Source organism: Antechinus flavipes, chromosome 3 (genome assembly GCF_016432865.1).
Source record: "Antechinus flavipes isolate AdamAnt ecotype Samford, QLD, Australia chromosome 3, AdamAnt_v2, whole genome shotgun sequence".
NCBI lineage: Eukaryota > Metazoa > Chordata > Mammalia > Dasyuromorphia > Dasyuridae > Antechinus > Antechinus flavipes.
This window is the reverse complement of record NC_067400.1, coordinates 636099273-636112457: the sequence shown is the minus strand read 5'-3', so window position 1 is coordinate 636112457 and position 13185 is coordinate 636099273. Positions and strand designations below refer to the sequence as shown.

General features: G+C 43.1%; 1 protein-coding gene across 1 annotated transcript; it reads left to right on the top strand.

The window, feature by feature from the left end:
- The first annotated feature begins 6519 nt into the window (after window positions 1-6519).
- On the top strand, window positions 6520-6873 carry LOC127557698 (transcription and mRNA export factor ENY2-like). The gene has a single exon (XM_051991003.1). It carries the CDS (start codon window positions 6520-6522, stop codon window positions 6871-6873), a length of 354 nt encoding a protein of 117 aa, XP_051846963.1.
- The last annotated feature ends 6312 nt before the right edge of the window (window positions 6874-13185 follow it).

Sequence of the window (13185 nt, the reverse complement as noted above, 5' to 3'; positions counted from 1 at the left end):
TCTCAGCTCTGACATCCCCTGTTCTAAGATCCTTCTCAGCTCTGACATCCCCTGTTCTAAGATCCCTCTCAGCTCTGACATCCCCTGTTCTCAGATCCCTCCCATCTCTGACATCTCCTGTTCTAAGATCCCTCCCATCTCTGACATCCCCTGTTCTAAGATCCTTCCCAGTTCTGACATCCCCTGTTCTAAGATCCTTCCCAGTTCTGGCATTCCCTGTTCTAAGATCCTTCCCAGTTCTGGCATTCCCTGTTCTAAGATCCCTCCCATCTCTGACATTCCTGTTCTAAGATCCCTCCCAGCTCTGACATACCCTGTTCTAAGATCCCTCCCAGCTCTGACATCCCCTGTTCTAAGATCCCTCGCAGCTCTGACATCCCCTGTTCTAAGATCCTTCCCAGTTCTGGCATTCCCTGTTCTAAGATCCCTCCCATCTCTGACATATCCTGTTCTAAGATCCCTCCCAGCTCTATTCCCTATTCTTAGGTCCTTTCCAGCTCTGATATCCCCTGTTCTAAGATCCTTCTCAGCTCTGACATCTCCTGTTCTAAGATCCCTCCAAGCTAACATCCTGTGTCCTAAGGACCTTTCCAAATCAAATATGCTTTGTATTTTAGAAAAGACAAGTAAGAATACTCAAAAGTAAGAGCTTAATAAATAGTGATTGATTGATTGAATAGCTGATTTCCTATCTCTATCCCTCTAAATGGGGCGGCTAAGTGGTATTATAGTGAATAGAATACCAACATTCATCTCCCTGAACTCTAAGTTGACCTCCATTACTAGCCATGTGATCCTGAACAGGCCACCCCACCTGTTTGCCTCAGTTTCCTCATCTGTAAAATGAGCTGGAGAAGGAAATGGCAAACTGTTTGAGTATCTTTAACAACAAAACCCTAAATGGGGTCATGGAGAGTGGCACTTGACTGAAATATCTGAACAATAGCAATCCCTCCCAAGCCCTCTTTTCTCTAAGATTTTCCCCAGGGAATAGGTCTTGTATGTAGCAGTCACCTAGAAACTGGGTATTGAACCAAAGGGAATTTGAACCATGAAGGAAGGACATCTTTTTTGAATGAGGGAAGGCTCTTACATCGCTAAGTTGGGGCGAACATAGTCTGGTCACTGCTCACAGCTGTAAAGAACCTCAGACGTTGCCTCCTTCACCTTCTATGTGAACAGATATCACCGTTATGGAAATTCTTTTTTTTTTTTTTTAGTGAGGCAATTGGGGTTAAGTGACTTGCCCAGGGTCAAACAGCTAGGAAGTATTAAGTATTACTAAGCAATCATTTGATTTTTTTTCTTGAATAAGTCCCTGAAGGAAGACTTCATTGTTTCTCAAGAAGCCTATTTCACACAAAATAGCTCAAATTGGTTAAGATATTTTTCTTACTTTGAAATTTAATTTGTCTTTTGTTAGCTTCTACCTATTGTTCCTACTTCTGTTCCCCACCCCCAGGCAAATCTAATACCCAGAGGTATTTATATGTTACCTCATCAATTAGAAAATATGCATATTTTCTATCTGAATAGAGTGAATAGAGCACCAGCCCTGGAATCAGGAGCTCACATCTGACCTCAGACGCTTACTACATGTGTGACCTTGGAAAAGTCACTTAACCCTGATTACCTGGGGGGGAGGGGCATTAAAATAAAATAATGATAAAGTGTGCACTTAAATGACAGGAAAAAATGGTTTTTGTGAATTTTTTTTGGTATCCCCAATGCTTGGCACATAATCAGCATTTAATTATTTTTTTAAATAACTTTTTATTGATAGAACGCATGGCAGGGTAATTTTTTACAGCATTATCCCTTGCATTCACTTCTGTTCCGATTTTTTCCCTCCCTCCCTCCCTCACCCCCTCCCCCAGATGGCAAGCAGTCCTTTACATGTTGAATGGGTTACAGTATATCCTAGATACAATATATGTGTGCAGAACCGAACAGTTCTCTTGTTGCACAGGGAGAATTGGATTCAGAAGGTATAAATAACCTGGGAGGAAAAACATAAATGCAAGCAGTTTATATTCATTTCCCAGTGTTCTTTCTCTGGGTGTAGCTGCTTCTGTCCATCTTTGATCAATTAAGGCTCTCTTTATCGAAGAGATCTCCTTCCATCAAAATATGTCCTCATACAGTATTGTTGTTGAGGTATATAATGATCTCCTGGTTCTGCTCATTTCACTCAGCATCAGTTCATGTAAGTCTCGTCAGGCCTCTCTGTATTCATCCTGCTGGTCATTCCTTACAGAACAATAATATTCCATAACGTTCATATGCCACAATTTATTCAACCATTCTCCAATTGATGGACATCCTTTCATTTTCCAGCTTCTAGCCACTACAAACAGGGCTGCCACAAACATTTTGGCACATACAGGTCCCTTTCCCTTCTTTAGTATCTCTTTGGGGTATAAGCCCAGTAGAAACGCTGCTGGATCAAAGGGTGTGCACAGTTTGATAACTTTTTGAGCATAGTTCCAAATTGTTCTCCAGAACGGCTGGATGTGTTCACAATTCCACCAACAATGTATCAGTGTCCCTGTGTTCCCACATCCCCTCCAACATTCCCCATTATCTTTCCCTGTCATTCTAACCAATCTGACAGGTGTATAGTGATATCTCAGAGTTCAGCATTTAATTATTGCCTAACTGCCCGAGTGCTTTTCTTGGTGACAGAACTCCATATTTGAAGGCAGCTATACTGTCCTTCATTGTCTTCTCCTTTAGACTGTTAGTTTCTCGACAGCAGAGGCCGCCTTTTGCCTTTCTTTGTTTATCCCCAGTAGTTACCACAGTGCCTGACATAAAGTAGACATGTAATGAAGTTTCTTGACTACCTGGCCATCAGTTCCTTCGATTTTCCTCCTATGGCATGAATTTAAAGCCCTAGCTTCCCTCCCCCACCGGTCCCCTTCCAGCTGATCGCTGAGACTAGAAAAGGATTTCTCAAAATCCATCACAATACTTTAAATGGGAGCAGAGGGAGGGAACTGAGATATTTCCTCCTTTATCCTGGACATCAGACTTCTATTAGTTTCTCTCCTAGTCGCAATTTCTCTAACTTGTTCTTCTTTCTGAGAACATATTTGGGCAGCCAGTCAGCCAAGAACGATTCATTAAATGCCTACTATGTGCCAGCATTCCTCTTGCAGAAAGAAGAGCGTGGATAATAGTGGTATAAACTTGAAGTTTGGGAAGGTGGCCATTGTGTCTGGATGGATAGATGGAAGGAAGCTGGCTCATGTTGCTGATATTCATGGTCTTGTTCTTCTATTCATAGCAGGACATCATCCTTCTCCCCACTCACCTCAGGGCATCCCGGCAGAGTTGCTGTATTCTAGGAAGAAAGGATGCAGGGAAGCGTCCTCAGGACATGGGTGCCATCTGGTGTTGACATGTAAGCACTACATGCTCCAGTTCCCAGGAAAGTTGGAGAAAATTGGCATTCTATCCTTTCTTAGTCCCGGGGCCTGTCGCTTTACAAAGCTCTAAGGAGCCAAAGAGGCCCCTAAGGCCGTGTTTCTTCTGCCCTCCTACATTCTTAATCGCTCTGGCCCTTCTGGATGGAAAGTAGGATTTGGAAGCAGGATGAACTGGGTTGGAATCTTTACTTAGATACTTACTAGGGGTATAATCCTGGGCAATTCACTTAACCTCTCACCAGCCTCAATCTCCTCATCTGGAAAGTGGGGACAATTACAACAACTATCTCCTAGCTTTGGTAAGGATCAGATGATATGACAAATGTAAAGTGCTTTGGAAAGCCCAACGTAAGGTCCTCTGACTTCCCAGTGGCCATCCTTTCCCCAAAGATGGTGTCTAGGACTGAACCCTGTGTTCTGGATTTCAGAGCATAAATTAGCTGTGTGATCTCAGGGGAGTTACTTTGCTTCTCTGGGTCTTAGATGTATAAGGAGGATGAGGAGAACAATGACTCGGTCTCATCCAGGAGAACAAAGAATGAGAGGAGAGTCGGGTTCTCAAAGTGGCCAGAACCGTGAAGGTCCCCAGCCTCGATCCAGGGCCCCGCCCCTCCTGGGTGCAGTTTCTCTCAGAGCCCCCGTCTCCTTCTCCGAAGGGGGCACACACTCCGGGCCGCCCCACGTCTCCCGTGTCTCCCCATCGGTTCCAAAGTCTCTCAGAGACCTAGAGAAGGTCCTTGTGGCGCTCCTGCTAAACCGGTTACCTGTCGTTATGTTTCCTTTAAATTTTGTCCTGTACAGACCAACAGCTCCCTACCTGAGCCCTCCCCCTTTCCTCTCCCTTATTTCTCCGCAGAGAAGCACGGTCACCATCCTGGAGAAACCCGACCTGACAGATCACAGCACTGTTCTCCATCCTCGCCTACAAAACTTTCCTCTATCGGTTCCTGAAGCGCTCCGATTCACCACAAGGCGGCAGGACATTCATTTTGTATCATTTCCCAGACTGAGAATGAGAGACCGGGAATGCTGAAAGGAACCATTGGGGGGAACTAGCCCTTGAAGTAGAAGGGACGGGAGAGGCGGCTAATCCGGCGCTCACGTCACACAGAAGAAAGTAAAGCCGGAGGAGAAATCGTGTGTCCGAAGTCAGAAGAGGGCCCTGGTCTGGAATCCCGGGCAGGCACTGTGGGGCAGTACAAAGGGCACTGGAGGGGAAGGGAAAGCTTGCAGTTGCAACCCTCCTTTTCTCCCTGAGTATCTGGGTGACATTGGGAAGTCCCCCCCTTCTCGGAGCTTCCAGGTTTCTCAGCGGCCAAATAAGAGTGTGGGACTAAAGGACTTCTCAGGGGACTTTCTAGATCCACATCTGGGCTTCTATGGTTGATAGCCCTGCGTGTCCCCGTGGTCCAAGGCAATGCTTTGGCCAGTTGTTAATGGTGTGTCCCACGAGAAGGTATCCGGTCCAGCTTTATCTCCTACTATGGCCAGCACAAAATGCAAGGATCCCCAATCCTTCGGCACAGGGATCAGGGAGCAAATATCAGTTAAGTGCCCCCGTATTGTCGGCACTTTGTTAAATGCTGAGCATACAAAAGAGACCCAAGTCTGTCCCTGCCCTCGAGGAGCACACAGGCAACACCGTGCTCACTACAGGGAGATGGAGCGTTCTCGAGAATAGGTGACATCTTGTAGCAGAAAAGAACTGGGGAAAATGTGGATGCCCATTAGCTAATGATAATCTAACTCTTATGTGTCATAAAATGAGAACTACGGGGATTCAAAGAAACGTCAGCATATCTGTGTGAATGGATACAAAGAGAAAGAAGAATCAGGAAAATAACACGACTATTCTAATGTAATGGAAACAAAAAGCTTATTAAAACAATGCAATGGAACGAGCACTGCTCTGCAGTCAGACCATCAGACAATGTAGTCAGAAGAAACAGGAAAACAATATATATGATGACTATTCTAATGTAATGGAAACAAAACAGCTATTAAAACAAAGTTAAAATAATACAATGGAAAGAACACTGTTCTGTAGTCAGACAGTCAGACAATGTACTTACAGAAGAACCAGGAAAACAATATATATGATGACAATTCTAATGTAATAAAAACAAAAAAGTTATTAAAACTAAGTTAAAATAATACAATGGAAAGAACACTGCTCTGTAACCAGACAATGTGGGTTCAAATCCCATCTCTGAATTTTAATCCGTCAAATTGTGGAGAAATTGATTAATGTCCCTAAACCTCAGTTTTTTCACTTAAAATAGGGAGGTTGGGTTAGAAGTCTTTTGGAATCCTATACATGACATATAATGTGTGACCAAGTTTTTAATTGATTTGAAAATTACTCTGTTCACTGAATAAACTCAGAAAACCTCACAAACATTATATTGGAATTGATGGAAAGAATCAGATATACTTCTTGGCTTATGTATTATATTACTAAGCCTTCCCATTATTGAAGGTGACAGTGTTCCCAGAGCAGTAATGACTGACAATTTCTACATTGAGAATTGAGAGACACATCAAAGACAAAATAAATGTACTCAGGAAATAAAGAAGGGCTCTATAAATGAATCTTCCCTCAAGGTCAATCTAAAAATTAACCTAAGGGAAACTTTAAAAAGTTCCCAAAAGGAAAGAAAGTACTAATTATCATTTTACCCATTTGAATTTTCTAAATTGGTCCTTTTTTGTATGGTGATTTTTCCAAGTTTTGGTAATAACCTGTGTGTTGTATAGATTTTTTCTTGAAGATTATTTTAATAATAAAAATAAAATTTAAATGTTCGAAACTTACATATATCTACTGTTTTATTCTATGTGCTCTATTTTCAACTTTTAATAATAACTATTAATGTTGTCATCTTTCTCCAAGACTCTCTGGCCCTTACCAAGAGAGCACTATGTGAAGCACTATGGATAGCAAGAAAGGACAAAACACCTTCTCTGAACCCAAATAAATTTAATAAGGAAGACTATATGTAAAGATAGAAACACACACACACAAACAGAGAAGGTATATGGACGAATCTCTGTCCAATTTCTCACCTGTGAAGGAGACAAGAGAGATATGGGCACTTCATCACCTGGATATTCTCCTGGGGATTGCTCTGATGAAACCAAGAATAACAACATCTACAGAGATGCACAGATGAAGGCAATTCTTAACCAGAAACTGGTAGAAACTGGTGAACGAGAACAACTTCAGGAGTGGCTAAGAGCTAAATTAATCGAATGTGATTGGAAAGATCAATTACAAGCTCATTGTCGAGATGTGATTCAAGCAAAAGGGGCAGAACATGCTAATGTTGACAACTTGGTATCAGAGATCACTCCCAAAGGCAGAGCACTTATACCCAACAGTTTCAAGGAGGAACTTTTACAAAGAGTAAGAACTTTCCTTGCTCAGCATGTCACACCTTAAAATAGGGCTGAACATCAATGCCTTGGACTTTGATTGCTTGAATCCATTAAGAACAAACATGCCATAGGTTTGGAATGCATTTTCTAAATTAGTCCCTTTTTGTATAATAAAATTTCCAAGTTTTGGTAATAACCTGTGTGTTGGGTTGATTTTGGTTTCTTAAAGATCACTTTAATAACAAAAATTCAATTTAAAGGTTTGAAAGCTACACATTTCCAATGTTTTATTCTATGTTCTCTATTTTCAACTTTTAACATTAACTATAAATGTTATCATCTTTCTCCAAGAAGTCTGGCCCATTACAACAGGGCCCTTTGGGAAACATAGTCCCCCTGTCTCCTGTCTCCCCCAAAACTCACACTTAATAAAGAAAACTATATGTAAATAAGTACACACACATACAAGTATGTAAAAAAAACATTGAATCCCAATTCTTGCCTTCCCAAAGGAGAAGGGGAAGCAGGCAGAGAAAAAATTTAGAATTTAAAATTTAAGAAATGAAAGTAAAATGTTCATATATGATAAAGAAAAGGAAATATATATGTATAGAATAGAGAAAGCGCTCAGACATCTCTCTAAATCCTCAGTTAATCAACAATCGGTTATTAAACATTTTCACATAAAAATATGCTTACGGATTTGGGACTAGTCTTCGTGCCATCCCAAGCATAGCAATATTCTGACTTCTTAGTTATATGCTCAGTATACCCAGGGAAGACTCCGTAATTGGCAATAGATCCCCTAATGTCTTTCATCCCAGAGAGATCAATAGCTCTTTGCCTGACTCTCCAGGGAAATGAGATTTGATTCAAGGGTATAGAAACCTTGATCTTTTGATTCATCCCCCAACTTGACTCAAGATTTCAAGCAAGAGAGTGAGATGTAAAGCACTGGGGATAACAGGAAAGGTGAAAACACCTTTTCTGTATCCCCCAAACTCCCATTTAATAAAGAAGACTATATCTGAATAAATCTGTACACACACAAGGGATATGGAAATATCTCTATCCAAGAAGGCAAGAGACAACCCAAAGGGACAAGGGGAAGAAGGCAGACTAAATTTTGAAAATTTAGAACTCAATATTTGAAAGACGAAAGTTAAAATGTTGCTATATAAGTAAGAAAAGACAAAAATCATTAATAGTTCTCTGATTGCAGTAGGATTGATTTAATCTTACAACAAATAATGGTTTCCTAGTGATATCATGATTAGTTTATGCTCAGTGTAGAGTCTCATGGTGGCCAGTCTGTCCTCCTTCTCCCCGAACTGAGACCAAGTCCAGTGTGAAAGGCTCTCAAAAAAGCTAAGTGGGCCCCAGGCAAGGAAACTAGACTGTGAAGGAAATAAAAAAAGGATTTGGACTTTAACACCTGCCTATTCTTGTGATGATTCCCAAACTGAAAGTAAGGCTGCTACGAGGAAAAAAACAAGAACTTGACATTTTTGGCACCCAACGTGGGGCTAAGAACATACATCTGTGACCCAGAAATTAGGGTGTGTACCTAAACAGACAAGAAGGAAACTTTGATAAGGGCTAATGTAGTGTTTCAGCTGAAATGGGACAAATGTTGAGAAAGGAGCCTTCTCCACCTCAAGGAAAATGTGTAGAAAGCATAGTTACCCTGATAACACATCAAGGTTTAATGGTAACTTGGATGCAGTTCATGGAACTCTTGGAAACATTAAAACACACATCTAAGGAAAAAGCATTTGATCCAGATGAATGGAATGGAGTAGGAGAGCAACTGAGTGAATATGACAGTGATAGTGGTCCTAATTCAATTCCTAAAGAAACATTTTATACATAAAGCTTAATCCAATTGGCTTGAAGAAATTGTATGTTATACAATAAAGAAAAAGAAGAAAGAGCAGGAGGGGAAGGCTACTGACAAACTAGGTGAAAAACATGAAGAATCTCATAAGAGTGGAGTGAAATCCAATTCGTATGAAATGAAGGAGAGTGATGTTTCACAGTAGGAAACATTAGGGGATTCCCCTACCCTCCTCCATTAACCTTTTATGGGGGAGGGAGAAGGAAGAGGGGAAGGGTCAGTGACACAATCAGCACCACCTATGAAGCAGCTTATGACAAGATTACAAAAGGCACCAGTTAAAGCAAAAAAAAAAAGAAGAAGAAGAAAAAGAAAAACAGGATAGATCTGATTTAATAGAAGCATACCCTGTGATTGAAGAATTGGATCTTTCAGATCAAGCCAGGAGAAGATACACTCCTTGTGGCTTTCACAGTATAGTGAACTATTTAGGATACAAGCCAGGGAGGTCAGGTAGGGTGTTGTTGGAATCTTTACAAACTGCTAACTCATTAGAGTTGATCTAATCTTACAGGAAGATGTTTTGGGCAGAACCTGAAACAAGGTACTAAGTAGAACTAATTAGTACAATGCTTGTGTTTGCACCTTTGTGTTCACACCTCCCTTGAAGTTCTTTGGGCCAGAGAACACTATGGGAGAAAACCCATAATCCCATTCTCTCAGAAGATTCAGATATAAGGCCAGTGAAGAGAGAGCTATTCCAGAATATTTTCCACTTGGTGGCAGAAGAGAGTTCAGCTGGTTGGAGAGGAGCACTCTGGTGCAGACACAGAGCACTTTGAGAGAATTCAGCGGAATTACGCCAGAAGCCCTCTCTCCGAGGCAAGGAGAATATTTTCCACTTGGCTGGCTGGTGGCAGAAGAAGAGTTTTCAGAAGAAAAAGCTACGAGTCGAGAGTTCAGCGGACAACCAGATTCGTCTTCATCTCACACCACTGTAGTTGGTGGCTGGGCTCCTGCACTTCCCCACTGAGACCAAGGTGGTCTGAAAGACTCACCAGAAGAAGCTTTCACCAGAAAGCTGGCCGAGCCCCAAGTGAAGGAGACAAGAGATTCATTTCATCTCTGTGCTGGTTGGAGGCTGAAGAAAGCAGAGGCAGAGGCTAAAGGACAAACCCTTGGATTTGGAGATATTCGGAGGGCTCTAAGCTAAACGGCTATGTTTTGAGAAGAACAAGAACTCCAACATTTGAACTCACAACAGGGTGTGACACATCTTATATTCTAAACAAAAGAAAGCGGGAGAAAAGAAAAAGAAGTGGAAAAATTACATTCTTGAGATGGCAGGCAGACTACTCCAGATCCCAAAGCACATTATTCAGTGTAAATGTTGACTGTTGATTAACTAAGGATTTAGTGAGATGTCTGAGGGCTTTCTTGTCATGTTCTTGTTTGGTTTTCTGGAGGTCTTGGAGCAGCCTTCCTTTCAGTTGAGTAATCAGCACAAGAAGAGTCAGGGGTTAAAGTCCAAATCCTGTATTATCCTTAACAGTCTCCTTTCCTTGCCTGGAGCCCAGCTAGCATTCTCAAGAGCCTTTCAGACCGGCAGTGGTCTCAGTGGGAGGCTCAGAAGAAAAAGCTACGAGTCGAGAGTTCAGCGGACAACCAGATTCGTCTTCATCTCACACCACTGTAGTTGGTGGCTGGGCTCCTGCACTTCCCCCACTGAGACCAAGGTGGTCTGAAAGACTCACCAGAAGAAGCTTTCACCAGAAAGCTAGCAGAGCCCCAAGTGAAGGAGACAAGAGATTCATTTCATCTCTGTGCTGGTTGGAGGCTGAAGAAAGCAGAGGCAGAGGCTAAAGGACAAACCCTTGGATTTGGAGATATTCGGAGGGCTCTAAGCTAAACCGGCTATGTTTTGAGAAGAACAAGAACTCCAACATTTGAACTCACAACAGGGTGTGACACATCTTATATTCTAAAACAAAAGAAAGCGGGAGATGTTATGAGCCAGAACTCTGAACTTGAAACAAGGATTCTTACAAGTGCTAACTCAGTGGAATTGATAAGAAAATGGTTATCTCATTTAGAATGGTAATTAATAGTTGTCTAAGCTGAGTATGATTGATTTAAACTTACAACAAATAATGTTTCCTCATGATATAATGATGGGTTTATACTCAGTGTAGAACATATAAAGCTGAGACAAAGTCAGCCAGAGGCAGAGGCAGAGAGAGAGTATGGAGACAGAGGCAGAGAAGACAGAAGGCTGGAGGCTGGGGCATAAGCCCTAAGATTCAGAGATTCCATCTTCATCATCAGCCTCCTGGGGGCTGGCCTGTCCTTCTGCTCCTCCCACTGAGACCACTGCCGGTCTGAAAGGCTCTTGAGAATGCTAGCTGGGCTCCAGGCAAGGAAAGGAGACTGTTAAGGAGATAATACAGGATTTGGACTTTAACCCCTGACTCTTCTTGTGCTGATTACTCAACTGAAAGGAAGGCTGCTCCAAGACCTCCAGAAAACCAAACAAGAACATGACAAGAAAGCCCTCAGACATCTCACTAAATCCTTAGTTAATCAACAGTCAACATTTACACTGAATAATGTGCTTTGGGATCTGGGAGTAGTCTGCCTGCCATCTCAAGAATGGTAATTTTTCCACTTCTTTTCTTTATGGTCAGCATATCCAGGGAAGACTCAGTGATTGGCAAGAGAGTCCCCTGGTGTCCTTCCCAGAGTGGTCAATAAGTCTATGACTGACTCTGGAGGGAAATGAGATTAGATTCAAGGGTGGAGCCACTTTGATCTTGTGATTCATCCCCCACCTTGATTCAAGATTCAAAGCAAGAGGGTGTCATGGGCCAGAACTCTGAACTTGAAACAAGGATTCTTACAAGGTGTTAACTGGTGGAATTGATAATTGCTCACAAAGGTGATAGAGTTTAGCAGGATTCATTGACTCCTACCACAAGGTGTTAACTCAGTGGAATGAAGGTGATAATCCTCTAGTTTACAGGTACTTAAGATGGTACTAAGTACTGAATCTTAGCACAAGATGTTAACTCAGTGGAATGAAGGTGATAATTCTCTAGTTTACAGGTACTTAAAACAGAACTAAGCACTGAATCTTGCCACAAGGTGTTAACTCAGTGGAATTAAGGTGATAATTCTCTAGTTTACAGGTACTTAAGCTTCACACCTTACATAATGTACTTTGAAGAGAGTATATAAACCAGGACAAACTCAGCCAGACTCATTCAATCCATCTCTCACCCTGGTGGTGGCTGGAGGCTGCAGCACAAGCCCTCAGACTCAGAGAGACAGATTCATTCCATCTCTCACCCTGGTGGTGGCTGCAGGCTGCAGCACTAACTCTCACACTCAGAGAGACAGATTCATTTCATCTCCCACCTTTGTGGTGGGAGCAGGCTACAGCACAAGCCCTCAGACTCAGAGAGACAGATTCATTCTGTCTCTCACCTTTGTGGTGGCTAGAGGCTATAGCATAAACCCTCAGACTCAGAGAGACAGATTCATAGCATCTCCCACCTTTGTGGTGGTTGGAGACTGCAACACAAGCCCTCAGACTCAGAGATTCATTCCATCTCCCCAACACCATGGAGGACTGGGACAGGCTCTGGGAAGGCAGAGAACTGGAGGCAGGAGCACAAGCTCGCCCACTGAAACAGAGTTCAAGAAAGAGGCCCTGGAGGTCATCCTCCAGCATCCTCCACAGAAAGCAAGACCCATTTCAGAGGCCCTCCAGAAAGAAGGCCCAGGCCCAGTACTCGAACAGAGTCGGGCAAGACAGAGGACTGGAGGCAGGAGCACAAGCTCTTGGAGTGAGACAGACTTCAAGAAAGAGACTGTGGAAGTCATCCTCCTACTTCCTCCACAAAAACCAAGACCCATGCCAGAGGCCCTCCAGTAAGGGGGCCCAGGTCCAGGACAGGAACACACTCGGGCAAGACAGAGGACTGGAGGCAGGAGCACAAGCTCGCCCACTGAAACAGAGTTCAAAAAAGAGGCCCTGGAGGTCATCCTCCAGCATCCTCCACAGAAAGCAAGACCCATTGCAGAAATCCTCCTCAAAGCAGGCCCAGGACCAGGAGTCGAAGAGACTCGGGCAAGATAGAGGACTGGAGGCTGGGGCACAAGCTCTTGGACTGAGACAGGGTGCAAGAAAGAGGCTGTTGAGGTCATCCTCCTACTTCCTTCACAGAAAGCAAGACCCATTGCGGAGGCCCTCCAAAAAGCGAGCCCGGGTGCAGGACTCGAACAGACTTGCGCAAGACAGAGGACTGGAAGCTGGGGCACAAGGTCTCCCATTGAGACAGACTTCAAGAAAGAGGCTGTGGAGGTCATCCTCCTATTTCCTCCACAGGAACCGAGACCCATTGCAGAAGCCCTCCAGTAAGGGGGCCCAGGCCCAAGAATGGAACAGACTTGGGCAAGACAGAAAACTGGAGTCTGGAGCGCAAGCTCTCCCACTGAGACAGACTTCAAGAAGGAGAACCTGGAGGTCATCCTCCTCTT